Source organism: Vanellus vanellus, assembly GCF_965231255.1.
Source record: "Vanellus vanellus genome assembly, chromosome: 5".
Taxonomy (NCBI): Eukaryota; Metazoa; Chordata; class Aves; order Charadriiformes; family Charadriidae; genus Vanellus; species Vanellus vanellus.
This window is the reverse complement of record NC_138910.1, coordinates 16,747,963-16,765,941: the sequence shown is the minus strand read 5'-3', so window position 1 is coordinate 16,765,941 and position 17,979 is coordinate 16,747,963. Positions and strand designations below refer to the sequence as shown.

Below are 17,979 nucleotides of genomic sequence, written 5' to 3'. Positions count from 1 at the left end.
GTGGCTGCTGGGAGAAGGTGGTAAAGCCAGCCTGATGTTCATCATCCCTTCTGTTGTATGGACTTGAGCTAGCATTGCAGGGGAAAAGACAAGCCTTCAAAGGAAGGTTCACTAAGGGTGCTATGCCCTTGGAGAGGTCATGTGAATTAGCAGCATCAGGCTCTATTTCTACATTTCTGGCATGACCTCTGTTTTCAACTAACTTCTCTGCTCCTTATTTTTTTCCAAAGATATGACTACTTCTTAAGAGCTCCGGGGGACTGAAATTGTTGACTGTAGCACTCATGGAGAAAATAAAAAAGTAGAGCTCTGTGTTCTTAATAGTTAGCTCATTACTTTTGTTTTTCAGAACAATGATCTCCTCTGGACAGACTTCCATCAGAAGCTGGTGGATCAGGCACTTCTGACCATGGATACGTACCTTGGCCAATTTCCTGATATTAAAGTAAGGTTCTCTTTAAACCTTTTGATCTAGAAAGTCACAGTAGATGAAACCTCATAAGAATCAATTTCTTGCGTCCCCATCTTCTTTAGGAGGATGTGTGTGCTGTGCTGCTGCAAGATCTCCATTTAGAGCAGCCAAGATCTTTGCCTCTCCGGGTCATGTGAAAATGTTGTTTGCTTTTTGGGCTTGAAATGAGAGTGAAGAATCCAGATGCTGAAAAGAAAACATAAGTGTGAAACAGGAGGATTCATGAAATTTCCTATTGTATCACAGTGCAGGAGGGCAGTGTCAGCAATAACTCGCAAGCTCTCAGTTTCTCTTTTCAATCCTTTGTTTTTTTAACTTTGAGGAAGCAGTGAGTGGCAAATGTGCTTTATTAGGTAGAGGCTGGTATGGAAGGCAGATTTCTGTGTGTTCCCTGAAGTCCTGCTGTGCATGTAACCAGCTTTTTGCAGAGAAGGGGGAATGCTGGATAGGTGTCTTTTAGGGGGAGTTCATATCCAAGGACCTGGGTTTGAATGGTGTCCTCTCCCTTCCCCCACAGTTACCTCCTCTCCGTTCATTTTGAGAAGGTTATGCAGGAAATGTCTTCACCATATGGAAGCGCTAGTAATGATATCACCATATGGGAAATATCAGCTTGGCTTCTTCCCAGTGAAAACAACCCTTTCCCCACCACATGTCTCTTAAAACGTTTGTCAATATTTGTTGCTTCAGGAGGATGGTGCTGTATCAAAGGGGGGGGGGCAGGTCACAGGCTTGTAGAACGAGCCCGGAACAGCGGTGCCTTTGCCTCCTGGGGCTCCTTGGTTTTGCATCATTTTTCCAGCCTCTTTTGTCCCTGAAGTCTGAAGTGGGGAAGGGCGAAGAGGCTTGCTGTAGCTTTCCACCCGCTTAGGGCTGTAGAGCTGGTGTGATGCCATGTGCCTCGGTTAGCAGCACAGAGGCTTGTGCGCTGCTTCCTAAGCAGAAAGTTTTATTTCAAACTTGCTGTAGACTCAGACTTCTGTACCACTTCAGTCCGAATCACAATTTATCAGCCTTGTCGGCTGCGCACTGGGTCACCTTGGAGGGTCCTGTTTTTTCCATGCTTAGTATCTTTGGGATTTCTTAATTCTGCTGGGGTCTAGCTGAGGTTTTACAGTAGGATTTTAAAAGGAACACAAGACTGGGACCACCCGAATTCCACTAGAACTCAATGTGTTAGGCACTGAGCTCCCATGGATCCTTTCTGTCTTCCGAATGGGGCACTAAGGTGTTTATTACTAATGTCCTTTTATCAGTCTTCAGATGATGCTCTAGAAAATGGGATGTTAAAGCAATTTTATGCACAATTTCAGTAGTGCTTTAGAGAGCACTACTCACCTCTGCTTCCCTTCCTAAAACATGTGAAAATTTGGCTTTCTGTTGATTTCTACAATAAGGTACAGATATATTTCACATAGTTGATTATTTCTTTAAAATGGACTTTCAGTGGTATGAATTTAAAACAGTCAGTATGTTTTTATTGGTAGTTCAGCTGGATGCACCATCCTCCTTACCCCAGAGCAGTGAGAAATGCTCAAATCAAGTCTGGTTTCTTTGACTGGTAGAAACTCTTACAAGTACTGTTGTTGAAGGCTGCTACAGTTACACAAAAGCATAATTTGGCTTCACATAAGGAATTAGAGTTCTTGAGGGTGACAGGCAAAAAAACCCTCAGTCTTATGTAATTTACAGAATATTTCAGTTGGTTTTGGTTGTTGTGGTAATAGTTTTGTTTTGTGTTTTCCACAAAAGCAAATTTTTTACTTTTCCTGGAATTCTGGCATTAATGTGATAATGAAAGATGATTTATGGAGAGAAGATGATTTTAATTTAGTTATGTCAAGGCCTGTTTTTTCTTAACAGCCCAGTAATTCAAACATGTGATGAGTTAGATCATGCATGCACTGTTTTTTTTGTTAAATTCTAACATATTCTGAAATCTTCATTTGAAGGGCTGGAAAAATTCCCTTGAGTTTTGTGGCCTTCCAACGGGATCCACAGTGGGAATGTAAAAACTTAGCATTCCTTTAGTAGGGAATTTTTATAAATTAAAGAGAATAATTTTTAAATGTTGGGTGGGGAGGGGTGAACAAAGCCTCTCTGTCTTCTCCGACTTGAAAAACGGGAATGCAAAAAGTACTTTATCCTTTTTTTGCAGATCAGTATCTATAACTTCTTGGAGTAGGACTCTTGCATAATCTGTAATATATCTGAGTTTTTGGTTGAGGTTGCAGAGCACGCAGTAAGAGTACAGGTCTCTGAAGTGAGCCCAGAGAGGATAAACCATAAGCTGAGTTCTGAATAGCTGTGGAATTGGAGATTTTCTGTCTTGCATTGAGACTAGTGCCCTGTTTCTAATAGGTTTAAAACAAAATATCAGAAATAGGGGAGAGGGGTGTTTTGTGGTGGTGTGGGTTTTTTTTTTTTTTTTGTTTTAAGAAGGCTTAAATTAAGATGTGTTTATTGCACAGCAGTAAGTTCTGTTGGAGTTCAACTTTGACCATCAGATAGTGGTGGGTAGCTGCAGCTATCTTAGAGTCATACAAAGGAAGCTATACTGTGGCCTTCCAGGAGTGAGCTAAGTTCCATTACAGCCATCGCAGGCAATTGCGAGATCAGTGGTTATCCCAGGAGGGCTCACAGTGCATCTGTACCTCACATGGACTGTAGTAGAAATGTGAGGGTGGAGTTAGAAGATTGGGGGATGCTAAAAAGGGCAGAAGAGATGGGTAACATTGAGTTAAACTCCCTGGTGCGGTGGCAGGGAAACCTAGAAGTGGCTGTTTGCCATGTCACAGAGGTGAGCCGAAGTCCAGCTACCTCTACCAGTTTGACCTGGGGGAAAAAATCCTATCTCTTGAAACACATGGCCAGATTATGGATTTATCTGGTGTGTGTGGAAGATGGATTAGCTAGCATCTCAGAGGTTGTTGTATTGCTGAAAGCCCCCTCTGACACCCTGTCTACGTGCCCGGCTGGCAGCGTGATGTTGGGGAGGTATCTTCTAGTGACCTCAACTGCGAGGTAGCTCGACTTCTTCGTGATTCCTCTCTTGAAGTGAACTGAGCGCTTTGAAATCAGTTTGGGTGTGTGTGTGGCTGAGATCCTGCAGATTCGCTGTGACTCACACAGAGCTGCACCGACGTTTGCTGAAAGTGCAGAGGAGCATGTGTGGGAGATGTGTGAACTGGTCCCAGCTGCTCTGGCAGAAAGATCAGCCCTAAGTGCGGTTTTGCAGCTTATCTGCAGGAGCCTGGGGAGAGGAGACCACGTCTCCCTGCCAAGTGCAGTGGAGGGGGGGGGATTTTGCTTTTACAAGTAAATTTCAATGCTGATTCTTCATCTTGCACTTTCCATTTCCCTGGGTGCTGTGGTTAATTAGAAACCCTCCTGGCTCCTTGCCATGCTTATTCACTCCAGTTCTCCAGCCTGTCTTTAGAATGCTCATCACTGACACTGGACCAGGCTCTCCAAGCTGGAGTGGTGCTAGGATCAGGCTGGGAAGACCTGTGCTCCAACCCAGGTAGTCTGGAGTGTTTGTAGAGACCATGGGGGTGAGGGTCTAAGGGGGGTGGATGACTTTTAATCCAGCAGGCCTGAGCCTTGCTGAGGTCAATCAATGCTACGGGAGAGAGCCTGAGGCACCTCAGATGAAAAGGGGTAATGGAAGATCAGGCCACAGGCCTGTCTATTCTGAATTCTCGCCCACAGACCTGTCAGGACTCCATTCCTGAACAGAAGTCTGGTGCACAGTTGGCACCCTCCTCACATTTGTTATGGCTTCAGTGTGTATTGCCTACTAGTGACATGGTGCTATGGGTTTTCCCTTACAATTGTCTTGCTTGATAGCTCAATACAATGGACCGCTGCTTGTGGCTGTGGTCACTTCTGTCTGGACCTCCTGTTGCAGGGTCCAAACTGCTGTCCTAGTAGTATCCTGAGCATGTGGATGAGTGCTTTTGCTGGCCTGGCAACCAAAATGCCTTCTTTTGTTGAACTTAATCTTTTGAGCTTCCACACAAACTAGGGCTGTGAGCTGGTTGGTTAGAATCTGGCTGCAGCCCTCAGAAGGCCCTGAAAATGATGATGCAGGTGCCTGTAGGATGCAGGTACATGGGGAGGCTCAGGAAGCACCAGAGCTACAGTTCTGAAAACATTAATGTCATCCAGAGGTGGGGCCTGTTGTTGATTAAATCCCTTTGCTTTCCCTGGCTGGGTCTGCTCTCTTCCTGAGGAGCTTCCTCTAGAATGGTGGTTGTCACAGGTGGCTCCCAGGGCTACCTGTCTGGGCAGCCTGTGTGGAGTATCCAAAGAGTGTCCTTGTGTGGGCAGAGCGCGGAATGCTCTGGGAATTGGGTGAAGGAGGGTTTTTTTTCCCTTGAGAGTTTTGGCTGCTGGGGAAAATTGTCACAACTCTTTTTCTCCATCTTTCTTAGTCTCGTATAGCCAAGCGAGGAAGGAAGCTTGTGGATTACGACAGTGCCAGACACCATTTTGAAGCCCTGCAAACTGCAAAGAAGAAGGACGAAACCAAAATTGCAAAGGTAAAGCAGGCAGAAGGGTGGGTAGCCAGTTTCATTTCATGAGGTCTGCATTTGCCTACTGAGCAGTTTCTAAGTGCACCTCTACCTCTTTGGGTGTGTTTTAATCAGAGAGGTGTTATGAACTGGTGAAGTTTGGCTAGGTATTTCCTTCTCATTTGTTTAGTTCTAGGAAGCAGGATGGTCTCTGCGCTCGTTCAGACTCTCCATCATCAGTGAGCATCTCTTGGAGGCCAAGGCCTAGGTGTGCATTTCTTCAGATGCTGCAGGACCATAACCTCTGTCAGGAAAGCCCGTGTGCCTCTGGGGGAAGCAAAGCCTTGTAGTGCCCCTGCAAAATTTGCCTCTTTGGCTGTTTGTTGGGGCTCTTTCTACCCATCTTACAGCAGTGGTACAAATAAGTGTTTTGAGTGTTGCTTGAGGTTGGTTGTGTTTGTGAAATCCTCTGGTATTCAAAGATGGAGACCCTTAGAAGTGTGAGTAACAAGTTCATTGGTGGAAATGCACACTTGATGACTGTGTTCGGTTGTCTGTTGGTCGCAATTACTGGAAAATAAATATGGCTGAAAGCAGGAAAATTAGTTTTCCTGTGTCAGGGTGTGGTTTCTTTCATGCCTGTGAACAGCTTGATCTAGGGTTAACCCCAGAGCATGCCCAACATGCAAGTGCAGGTTTTTTTTTTATTTTTTTAAAATTAAAATAAATGTCATTAAAAATAAAATTTAGGTTTTCTTTTAAATGTAGCTGAAGAAAGGTGATAGTACTAACTTTGTTCTAGAGGAGGCGCATGGTTCAAATACCTGTCCAGAAAATACGCTGTGGATTACTCCTGTACCCTGAGTGGATTTGAACCACGTGCTCCGCTCCACAGGACAGGTCTTGACACAACAGAATAGTCCAGGGCTGGGGAGACATCTTTAATTCTCTTGAATGTGGGCCACGACACACCAGGGCTCTTCAGGTTAGAAACAGTGCAGGAGAGGAAGAACTGGGGTCTTTTAACCAGGCTAAGAAGGGTTGTCATCCTTTGCTTAGAGTTACTTCTGGTAGGGGGAAATATGGGCTTTATGAGAGATGCATCTCTTCCCTGGGCAAAAGATATGCATTTAATGGCCAACTGACAGTACTTTTATTTTTAAGTTGCAAGTCATCGGTCATCTGCTCACCCAGTGCATGCACTGTGATTTGACCTTGACAGACAGAGGGGGGAGAGAGATTGATGGCTCAGGTGTCATTGCATCATTTGCGTGGCAAAGCAAGTCTTGGTTCTGTATGCAAGGCATGAGGCCCAGCTGGTTGTGCCTTCTGTTCAAAGCTGTACTTCACTGTGTTTAGGGGTAAGAGCAGAATTTCCCTGGGGCGTGGTATTATTATTGGTGTGTGTCTGTGGGATCTGTGCTGTGGTGGGAATGTTTTTTGTAGGAACTTGTCTACTCAGGTTGGTACCTGGGGATCTGCACCAAAGAGGCTGGCCACCTTTGTCATTGCTGCACTCACTTGTGTTGCCCCAAATGCACACACAAGGGATTGTTTGTTCCTCTTTTGTTAAAGTATGAAGAACAATGCTGTTTGAAGAGCGAAATGTTGAGATTTAGAGAGTTGGTGCTCTGCCCCTAATTCAGCCTGTGCAGATGTCTCTCAGTACTTGATCGGATTCTTCTCATTAGCCAAAATGTGCACTGGATCAGATCTTTCTACCTTCTGTGCTTTAGGCCATAAGCTCATGCATGGGATAATACGTGACACATCACGCTGTCCTGATCCTGTAAAGATGGGAGCAGCGAGTCCCCAAAAGATGTGTACGTATGCTCTTCCCAAATGGGCAGGTTTCACAGCCCAGCCTGTGATCCCACACTTGCAGTCACGCAGCTCTGCAGGGCTGTGGGCAGTAGCCAGCGCTCAGCGTGTGCTAGGCTGATGTAGGAAGTTCCTGTGACTGTGATTTTGCTCATGTGACCTTTGAAGTAGGGTTGTTCCAGTGTAAGGTACTTTGGAATATGATGACAGGTCCCTAGGAAAAAGAAATCTTGTTTATGACACAGCATACAAATGGGAACTGACCTGATTGATGTTTCATGGTATAGTAACACAAACAGCAATGCAAATACTTTTTGGGGCTATATGGTCTCTATTTTTTTTCTCTAATACATGGATGTTCTTTCCTCACCCAGGACTCCTGCCACTTATTGCTAAACTCACAACTCGCCATTAAAATAAAGCACTGTGGACTTTCAGCTGATGCATGCAAATAATTAAGATGGTTAATTAATCCTGACCTCTCTTTAAGGGTCTCCCACTTCACAGCCGTGACTCAAAGTAGGGTTGTCTGTGTGCAAGGTCACTAACAACTATATCTGTTGCTCTTTGCAGCTGCCTGGCTGGTCTGCAGTATCCCAGCCCACACTGGAGCATTAATTACTGCTAAACTTGGCATGCTTCAAAGGATTCATAACTGATCGGTCCTGGGATGTTTGTTTTTTTTCTCTTGCCTTGGTGATACTGGTTTGGCCCAACCTCTAAATACACTCTCTGTTGTGATATTTTTTTTTTTTTTTTTTAATCCTAGAAGATGTATGTTTGTGTCTCTCTTGTTCTGTTTATTTCTTTTTCTCTTTTCACTCAAACATGCTCCCTCCCCCCAGCCTGTTTCGCTGCTTGAGAAAGCCGCGCCTCAGTGGTGTCAAGGGAAGCTACAAGCTCACCTCGTTGCGCAAACTAATCTGCTCCGAAATCAGGTGACTGCTGATCTACCTGGCTCTAACCCTGCATGCGCTATTTTGGGCTCTAGATTGTACCATGCAACTAATCTCTAGGCAACGTTCACTCTAGTCCCCTCTGTTAAGTGTGTCCTTGATATTCCTGAGCCACAGTGGACACATGGAAGTTACTGACCAATGAATGAATCTGTGCCTGCCCTATTGACTGATTTCTAATCAGGTGTGTTAATGCTGGACTATTGTTTTCTCTCCCTAAAATGAAATGAGGATGAAGGAAGGCCGTGGAATAACGCCAAGGCAGAGGGTGGTGTAGTGTAGTTCCTCCAATTATTCCTTTCTCTTTCTTCTAAGAGAAGCAGTCAATTTTTATTGTTGCTGTTTAAAAAAAAAAAAAGAAAAAACATTGGAAAAATTGGCTTCTGCATTTCTGCTGTTGAGTAAAACCAGAATAAAACATACTGCTTCAAAAGCAATTTCTGTGGCTGCTGAGTTAAGTTTCAACATTCTCCCATGGTAAAATCCAAGTTTCCAAAACGGGCACTGTCCTGGCTTTTGTGGTCTAAATGAGGTGTTTCCAGGTATACAGAGGTTCAGTCTGCATAGGAGAAGAGGTGCGCCCAGCCAGGGAATTTGCACCCCCTGTAATATATTTAAACAGCTCCAGGTTGAGGTCATGATTGCATCATGTGGCAGAACTTGACTGAACATTTCGGTTATAGCATCTTGAGGGACATAAGAGCAGTTCAGAAAAACTGCTGGGGCTAAGAATTTAAATCCTACTTGTCATGGGAGAAGCGTGGGTTCCTGATGAAATCTCCCTTGGTATTTACCTGGGAGCTCCTTAAGGGATAAGAGCGAGCTGACAGAAAACAAGTCGGTGAGAAGAAAATACTTTCAATGGGCAAGGGATAGTAAATCATTACCCAAACTGGGAGAGCGCCAGTTACCTGCTTACTAGTTCCTGGTGAGCTCATCTGTTCTCATTCAAATGCTCCTACGTTTTTACATTCCTTGTCAGAGAATGAATTGCAGTTTAGAAACATTAAATCGCTCTCACCTTATAAAAGCACCTGGGTTTTTCACGGTCAGTTTATGACTGCGGATCAGGGAAAAGACTAGATTACCACATCAATAAAGCCTGGGGAAGGAGCAGCTGTTAGCAGCCCTGCTCAAGATGCATAGCAAAGGGAGGAAATATGTATTCATTCCTGATGGAAGGGAGAAGGACATTTGGCAGGCTGCCGGGGGCTTTTCCTGCGCCTCTGCAGTGCTGGGACTGATCCGTGGGATTGTGGTTCCTGACTGGTCTGTTTGGCTGGTGGTATTGCTGGAGGACTAGAAAGCAGGTACAGAAAGTTTCTCAAGCCGCAAATAAATAAATCTGCTCTCGGGCATTTTTCCTCTTCTCAGACTGGCTGGGGTGACTGGGAGTAATACCACTGCTCACAGATTGCCTAGAGAAATAGTACCTATGAGTGCTTCTCATCCGTTTCACTAATCTTAGACAGGCGAGTCAATAGATAATTTCACTGTACTGGGTGACTTTGCCCTAAAGCAGGTGACAAGCGGGTTTGTAATCTTTCCACCCGTTGTGCTGCAGGGGTGTTAACCTCCTGCTAAGTGTCGTTAATATCTTCAGTCACCCCAGATATTTTCGAATCAAGTTAAGTCCTCTTAATAAGTTTTTCCTCTTTCATTCTTGAACTAAATAATACTATTGCCAACCTTATTTTTTTTTTTGTTTCTACTTGTGTGAGTCTTTTGTTCTTAAAATTTTTGATTAGGGACTACCAAAAAAAAACCTCAATAAAGATTAGGTTGTATTCTGAACCTGTAAGCTTTCTAGCTTTTCTTCATAAACACGAGCAGGCAGGAAAAAAAGGCTTCAGTTTTTATATTTGCATGACTTCAAAACTGAAGGTGTTACTGACAACCCTAAATCTCATTAAGCTCTAGATAAAAGCAGGAAGGCTGATGACACTGCATTTATTGAAAAGATTCAGAATGTTAAGCATAAGAAAAAAAAGACTCCTTCCCCTTACCAGCAGCTGTGTTGCTGTCTCTTCTTGCCTGGTAATTTTGCAACCTCCAAGCAAAAATGGGGTCAGCAAGACAGTCAAACCAAGTCCCTCCTTCCAGTGTGCAAACTGCTGGCTTTTTAGGCGTTTAGCAGATACCCCCACTGTATTGTTTTTGTTAGTTTTCTTTAAAGCCTCCTGGGGGGTTTGTTATTTCACACTCTCAGTTACAAATTTTGGTGACTGCAAAAGGGAACAAAAGGGAAAATGGCTTAGACCAGCAAATTCTTGCCTTTTTGCCAAGCTCCCCTGAAATGCTGAATAGAGACTAAAAAGCAACATCCTTGGTGCTGCAGTGATAACAGAATGATATCTCTGTTGGGGAAAGTGAACAAGTGGAGTCCTGGGCTATGCTGCCCTTCCAAGTGGCAAGTCTGGCTGGGCCTGGTCAGGGCTTGGGCCTGGGGGAGCCATCTCTCCTCCTTACCCCTGCTTCATATGCATGTCTAAACTATGTACTGAGCAGTGCGTAATTACCACAGTTCACAGCATAGTGTTTGGAGAGAAATGGTTACCAGATTGCCGGAAAGCACCAGACTGGATATTGCCAGACACTCATGAGTGCTGGGATGCATGATGGTAGGAAACGTAATGGGGCATAACTGCACCCCTATCACAGCTGAACTGGTGGTGCTTGGCACTCTGAGCCTTGGCTAGGGGAAAAGTCAGGAAACGACTTGTTTTGTCCAGCTCCTGCTCAAACCTTCCCACTTTCAGGCAAGAGAGGAGAGGAAGAATTTTCTGAGATCACATTTCGTGCACCTGGGCATTATGTCCTCTCTGTTCTCCATCAGGTTGGCAAGGGTGACAGCTAAAATAAAGTGCACAGATGTGGTAGCAACGGGCTCTGTCCCTGAAACCTATATCTTTCCTCCTTTCCCCACCGGACTGCATGAGATGGCTTCTCTTCTATCAGGGCTCATGACAAAGTTGATGTCTGTCTTCAGCTCTGGCTGGAAGAAGTCAGGGCTATCTGGTGTCAGGACCCCTGCTTCCAAGCAAAATGAATCCCATGGTGAGAAGAACCCTGGATCAAAGGAATGCTATACCTGGGACTGAGAGCACTAGTTGAGCCACAGGCACTAGATGGACCCCTGATTCCTACAGCTACTCTAGAGTGAACGTTGCCTGTTGCTGTTTTTGCCTTTTCCTTGGGATGACACAATATTCACACGTTGCTTTCTAGGTTTGACCTTCTGAACAGGTAAACGAGAGAGGGGAAGACTGTTATTAATAGTCACCATATGTGAAAAGCTAACAGCATTCAATGGTGCCTCCTCTCCCAGCTGTCCTGTCCTCCTGGGTTGCTTCTGGTTCTAGGCTAATTTGGAAATTAGAATAAGATAAAGCCAAAGGATGGACCCTGGGGTTGTGGGGTTGTGTGTGTGTTTTGGTTTTTGTGTTCTCTCCCCCTCCCCCCTTTAAAACTGTTACATTAGAAACATTCATTCATAGAGGGATTTTAAGGCAGAATGAGTCTTTGTGATCGTTGTCTCTGATCCAGCATAAAATGTGCCTCTCTTTAAATGGGCTTTTTGTTTGTTTTGTGCAAACTGTCTTGAATGTTGGGTTTTTCAGTGAGTGTAGCAGTGAAATACAAGGGTTTCTGGGGGGAAGCGTAGTGGCCCCTTTTCCCCCTGCCTGTTCCTCACAAGTTCTGCTTAACTTTTTAATACCTCCCAGTTGTGTCTTTTTCTGGGGGAAACTTTCTCTTCTGATCTTGAGTACAAAGTCTTAGCCTTGCCTTTGGCAGCAGTGAGCAACCCTCTGGAAGGTGGAGCTAGCTGCAAAGTAGGAGCTTCTGTGGCTTGCTCATAAGTCAGGAGAGAAATGGAGAGTGTAAGAATCCTCCACAACACTGAGGAACAGGACTCTGAACCACAAAATATTTTCATGTCCTTTCTCCCATCAATCCTATCTGTGCATATACCTGTTACTAAGGAGCATTAAGCTGGATTTCTGTAATTAAGCTGGCACAAAGAAGATAAAACTTCCAATTCGTAGAAGGGATAGGAACCTGGCTGCAGGCTGATAGAGAGATACAGTTCCCCAGTGGCTTGTGGGCTCTTTGCAGAGCCCTGTGGTGGTGTGACATTCCTGCTGTTGTCATGCATATAAGTAGGCACTCTTGCTGACCTTCCTGTTAAGATGTGCCGTCAAGTGTCACAGGGTTATGAGAGAATGCTGTGCTGTTGCAAATTACAGAATAGAAACGTTTCAATTAGCAAGCTTTCAGTTTTAAGCCAGGGCACTGAAAAGAGGAAGAGGTCACCTAGGACAAATATGGGACAGAGAATGTGCTTGCTGCTGGTGTCTGCCATCAGCAAGAGAAACCAGGATCGTCCTTTTCGTCACTGAAACCTGGCAGGATTCATGCATCAGCGTTGGAGTCTTATCAGTGTCTAGGTCAAATAAACAGATTAAATTTAAACTCTGAACTGGGAGAAAGAGGAGCTGTATGAGGTATATTTCCTTTGGTGTTGGTGGCCAACAGCCAGCGAGGGATTGCTTTTGTTTTAGATCCTCACCAGTAAGAGTATGTGAGACTGCTGAAACCGAAACCTGCTGCTCAAGCACTCCAACCTGGCCTCCTGCTGGCACAACTCATGCTTTGCATACCCTTCCTTGCTTCTCCAGTCAGCTTTGTGAGAGCTGTATCAGCCAAGGATGCAGACCTCCTCCCTTCCTCGGAAGAGATGGGGCTTTGGCATGACCTTACCTGAGCAGAGAGAGTCCCCATGGGGGAGGACTCTTCTTCAGTCCAATTTGGGATGGATTTCAACTCTTTCAGAGGCCTGGCAAGAGCCAGGGGCCACTGTTATCTTCATCTGTATCCAAGCTGGAGGCTGAGCTGCCTGACCAGCTTTGTTCAGATTTTGAAGCCAGGGAAATTTATAGAACTTAAAACACATTAGTGGATGTTTGAATTACTTTTGGAGTATCCAAACAGGGAAATCTATTGAGAGAAAGCCTGAGAGTAACACATGCAAGCTGAGGGGGCATCAGGTCATTTGTGATGCAACCCTTGTTCCTGGGAGACTCATTTGGGATGGGGAATACCCCATGCCAGAATTTTGCCTGGTCTCCCAAAGAAGTCAAGAGTCACAGTTGTCCCAGCCCTGCAGGGTATTTCTCTGTGCTGGAGCTGACAATCTCCCTTCTCTGTTATTAAGGCTGAAGAAGAGTTAGTAAAGGCTCAGAAGGTGTTTGAAGAGATGAACGTTGATCTGCAGGAGGAGCTGCCTTCACTATGGAATAGGTGAGTGATGGAAGTTTTCCCCAAGGACTGGTTGGGAGGAAGCAGAGACCCAAGCTTTTGTATCGCTGTTCCCCTTAGCTTGGCTTGGGTTTGCTCTTGTGTTCTGGATTGTCTCAGATAGTCTGTCCTAGGATTACCCCTAGCCTGGTTCACCCTGGGCTTTCTGTGCTTTGCTTCATGATCCTCATGAAAAACTCAGTTTTAACACAAGAAGAACCTGTGTTTCTATTCTTTGTCTGATTAATCCCTTTGCCTCACCAACTTTGCCCAACTTTCCTGTCCAGCTTCTGCTGTGGACAACAGACAGAGCAGGCTGATCACTAAGATTTTGGGTGTGGAGCTGGCTGGCAGGAACATATGTCAGCTGACTGATTAAGGGAAGATGAGATGTCGGGGGGGTTTTATACAGTCACCAGGGTTGGAGAGAGCCAAGAGGCTTGATCAGTGTGTCTCACCATGCAAACTTATGAGCACCCGGTGAAGCTGCATAAGAGGGAGGATGAGAGGACAGGGTGGATGCCACTTTCAGGTTTGGGCGGTTGGGTGAAGGAAAAGTAAGGCAGGATCCTTGTGTGTTTGCTGCCTTCTGCCCCTAAACGTGCTCCTGGCTATGTGACACAGGGCCCAGTGAGGAACTAGTAAGTGGTTATAACTGTCCTCTTGTGCTGTATTTAACAAAGCATAGTCTGGGCAGGGGAAAATGGACTGAAAGAACAGGAAGACTTGAGGGACCATGGATTTGCCATACCAGTGATTATGGTGATATAAAAGGGGGAGAAAAAAACAGACCAGCAGTTAGCTTGGAGGATGAGCTGGAGGGCAGCAGAAGCTGATGTGTGGGGAGGGCACAGTGGAAAGCAGGCAACATCTTCCTAGGAGTATCCCAGTTTCTTGTCTTTAAATGCAGTGATCATGTCTGGGTTGGGAGTGCTGATCTGTGGGGGATGCATAGAGTCGGGGGCAGCAGGGAGGGAAAGCAAAGTGCTGCTGTCTGCCCTCACTCTCTTTTCCTCTCGGCCTGGGTCAGGGCTCTTTACTTGCAGCAGCAGGCCTGGATGAGGAAGGAGCTGGGAGGGGTACAGGCATCTGGGAGGCTCCACATGCAGAACAGGTGATGCCGCTGGCCTTAGAGAGCATCTCACTCCTGCTGTTGCTACTCCAGCTCGGTGCTGGTACGGCACTCTGTTGGCAGCTGGCAGGCTAGCTAGAGGAAGGAGGGTGGCAGGCAGCTGCTGGGATTTTAAGGTGCCACAGGTTGTTCACGGGCTCCTGTTATCCAGCTGATCCTTCTGCTTTCCTCTTGCTCTCTGTGCCTATCCTGTGCTTTCTTACTCTTCTGCCCCTGAAGCAAACAGTTCATGCTTTTTTGCTTCCCATGGTGCTGAGGGACTTCAGAGTGAATTAATATCTGTCCTCCTGCCAATTCCCCCAGCTCTCTCCACACTCCATCTGCGTCACAGCCTCTAATTGTCTCTCTTTTTTTTCCTCCTTTCCTTTTTTTTTTTTTCTTTCTTTCTTTCTTTCCCCCAGCCATGCACCTCCCTCTCCCTTTAGCCAGCACAAATTCAGATCCTATCCCACCTGGCTACCTCCTCACCTTGGTCATGTTTGCCCCATACCTGGCCTTTGCTTCATCACCCTTTTCATACTTCTCTGCCGCCCTTCTCTTCCAGCATGTACCGGACCTGACAGAGTTGAGTTTGAATGGGAATGGTGGGTGGGAGGTAGCAGAAGGGGCAGAATTGAAAGTTTCTGGGAGAGCATTGTGTCCATTAAGTTCTTTTGTCTCATTTTTCACTTGGCAGTCGTGTTGGTTTCTATGTCAACACATTCCAGAGTATAGCAGGCCTAGAAGAGAACTTCCATAAAGAAATGAGCAAGGTAAGGCAACTAACAGCTTATCCTACTAATACACAGTCTCCTCAGTGTTATTAAAAAAACAAAAAACAAAAAAACAAAAACAACCCCAAACCCAAAACAAATTGAAAAAAATGACTGGAGAAAACAGAGCATTTGCCCTAAGTCAGAGGGAAATGTTAACACTTAGTTTTTTCTGAGCCGCTTAGGAGAAAGACTGTCTGAGATAGTAATGTAAAGGGATGGAGCACAGGGAAGAGACCATGGGGCCATGCAGCAGTGGGGAGTTTGTGTCACTTGGCAGGGCTCATTTGCAGAGTCACACAGGGAAGAGAAGCCACTTTCAGGCCTGTCTCTTGCTGCCTTTTTTAGTTCTTCTACATTATGGATCTGTAACCTATAACCTGGGCACTCTCAGCCCAGTGTCTATTTGCCTCCGCCTCTGCTGCCTGGTAGCAAGTTGCTGTCAACTCTCATCTCTCTAGCTGTGAGGATGAAAACAGCAGGCAATCTGCCAATCTGCAAGTCAGCTGAAGACTGAGACCAGTCTTGCTCCAGTCCCTCAAGAAGGCACTTCCCAGCAGTACCTCTCTGCTTTGGCTTCTTTCCTGCCCTGTGACCCAAAAGAAGGCATTTAAGTGCTTAGCATGGCCCTTGCATGGGCTACCAGTTGGCTATGAATGGGGAATCACAGCAGTAAGCAGTGTTGTAACCTGGTGGTGGCAGGCTGGGTCCTGGTGCTGTGTGCCAACACCCAGCAGATGCCTCAGGAACAATCAGTGAGAAATGCCCCCCATTGCCCCTTTCGTTTACCAGTATGTTCTTGTTCTTTCACTTAAAAGCTAGAGAAGTCTTGAATTCCTTAGGTCTGTACGTTGCTCCTAAGGGTTGCACGCCCTCTGTAAACGTTGCACTAATCTTGATGAGCAACTGAAAGCCCAGCTGGAAAACTCTTGTATTCCCTCCCTTTCCCAATATCATCCTGCAACAAGACAGCCGCTAAGCAACAAGCAACATCATAGTCTTTCAATTCCCAGCAGTCAGGGGCCCTCTGCCTTGGTGTAATGCATCATTTTTGAGCCCTGCTGACATTTCATGGGGACCTTTCCAATTAATAGCCTGCTCTTCTCCACTGAGGGATGAACTGATTGTTAAGAATAGGGGGGGATTGTTATAATTATCAGTTTGTTGCTGTTAACTTATGTTCAACAAAACATGTGAAACATGCTTGTTAGACAGGAATTCTCTTGTATCATGTCTTGGATTTTTTTTCTTTCCTGAGGAGTTTTGTATGAGAGCAGGCTTTTGCTTTGTTCCATAGGAACCATCTGTTTCTTATTACTGCTATAGCATCCAATTAACTGCTGGTGTTGCTGGCACGGTGCCTCCAACATTGATTGCATTGGATCCCTCCTCCTACCAATGATAAATCTGGCATCTCATCTTGTTTATGAATCGGCTGCTTCAGAGTAGGAGTGTCTGGAGTGAATATTGGAGTCTTCAGTGCTAGCAGGAGTTTAACCCCTAATACTGCGTTTCTGCACAGATATCCAGGTCCTGCCCAAACCTAGATGGCCCAGGCAACCAGTGAATTCAAGGCTTGCTGTTGACTGGAAGTCCAGCTGCCTTTGGCTCCACAGTTGAAATGACCGTATTCCAAGTTTTACAAGCAGGTCTGAGGAACAACTTTGGCTACAAATTCGGAGTGAAGCTTCAGTTCTAGCACACAGATCCTTCGGTAAACACTCTGCTGCTTCTGCAATGGTACCTGGCAGGACACCGGTGGGGGCAGGTGATAAAGAAGCAAAGAGGATGATGTGTAAGGGAGACAGAACATTCCCACAAGGCACCAGCAGCTCTTCAACAGTTTGAGTGCTCTAGCATTTCATACCCCACAGAGGAGTGGAAACAGATGTAGGGCTGTCCTCTCTTGGGATAGCTGAGTATGTGCACGTGTCTGGGCACAAGCCTGTGTTTGGTAAGCCTGTGCAGGCCAGTCCAGGCTCCCTCCTGGCACTTGGGGCTCTTTTCTCATTCTTTTTTTTTGTTTTGTTTTGTTTTTGTATTTTGCAGTTGAACCAAAACCTTCATGATGTCCTGCTGGGTCTAGACAAGCAGTACTCAGGCAATGCCTTCCCGGTTAAAGCACAGCCCAGGTCAGTAACTGTGGAAGTAGTGCCTTTCCCTTGGCAGGGGAGGAGGGGCAAGGCTATCTCTACCAGTGGTATTGAAACCTCCATGTTGTCAGTTGTGGAGTGATGTGACTACTTGCATATAGCCAGCCAGTGCCCTCCTGAGACTCCCTAGAGCACGTCCAAGGTCGCACTTGGGGCTGGGTGACACAATGCAATACCTCTTACCTTTCTAGAATAGCATCTGGAGGCCTAAACTTTCACTAGATGCTGATATTTAGGCAACTGACTCTCAGCTCTGCTTTTTTAAAGTTAAATTCCATGCAGTGACGTGTAATACTGAACTGCCCTTCCTTCTGGGTCCAGTTTGCCCAGCATCTGTCTTGTTCTTTCCCTCAAAAGCTTCCACCATGTACCTGCATCTTGTAAGCTTGAGCACCAAGAGCCCATTGGTTTCCCCAGCCATCCTCTTTGGCCCTCCAAACTCGAAACCACATGTTTGCCAAAGCCTTATGGCCCTCCTCTGTACCCAGCTGAAGTGTGTTTCCTCCGTGTGTGTTGTGGAAGTAGTTGCAGCCTCACTAATATGAGGCCTCCTGATGTCAGAGCACTTCCAGTCTGCACGTATGCAAGGAGTGAGTGTCCTCCAGGCCTTTAGTTTTCTTTCCTCAGCTGGGTCCGGTCCTGTATGCTTAAGTGCAAGTCTGCACATTCTCTAGCCCTGAGAGGGGAGGGAGTGGTCGGGCTCTGGATGAGGCTGTCTGGCTCCCATCCACATGCGTGAGTGATGAAACAGTGTCGGGCTCTGGCTTCCAGCTGCTGCTAATCCCACGTGCCGGGTGAGCAGGAGCACAGCCCAAGTCCTCAGTTGGTGTATTGACAGAGGGAGGAGGTGAAGTCAGCATGAAGTAAGGGCAGGCTGT

The 17,979-nt window shown here is 45.9% G+C and overlaps 1 protein-coding gene across 9 annotated transcripts in view; it reads left to right on the top strand.

Annotated features, from left to right (window-relative positions):
- BIN1 (bridging integrator 1) overlaps positions 1-17,979 on the top strand; it is a 102,691-nt gene that overhangs the window by 53,428 nt on the left and 31,284 nt on the right. For all 9 annotated transcript variants that reach the window (XM_082484728.1, XM_082484730.1, XM_082484726.1 and 6 more), the window contains exons 5-9: positions 350-445; positions 4,909-5,016; positions 12,982-13,067; positions 14,873-14,948; positions 16,998-17,080. In XM_082484728.1, coding sequence (XP_082340854.1) covers positions 350-445; positions 4,909-5,016; positions 12,982-13,067; positions 14,873-14,948; positions 16,998-17,080 — 449 coding nt within the window. The remainder of the gene's footprint in view (positions 1-349; positions 446-4,908; positions 5,017-12,981; positions 13,068-14,872; positions 14,949-16,997; positions 17,081-17,979) is intronic.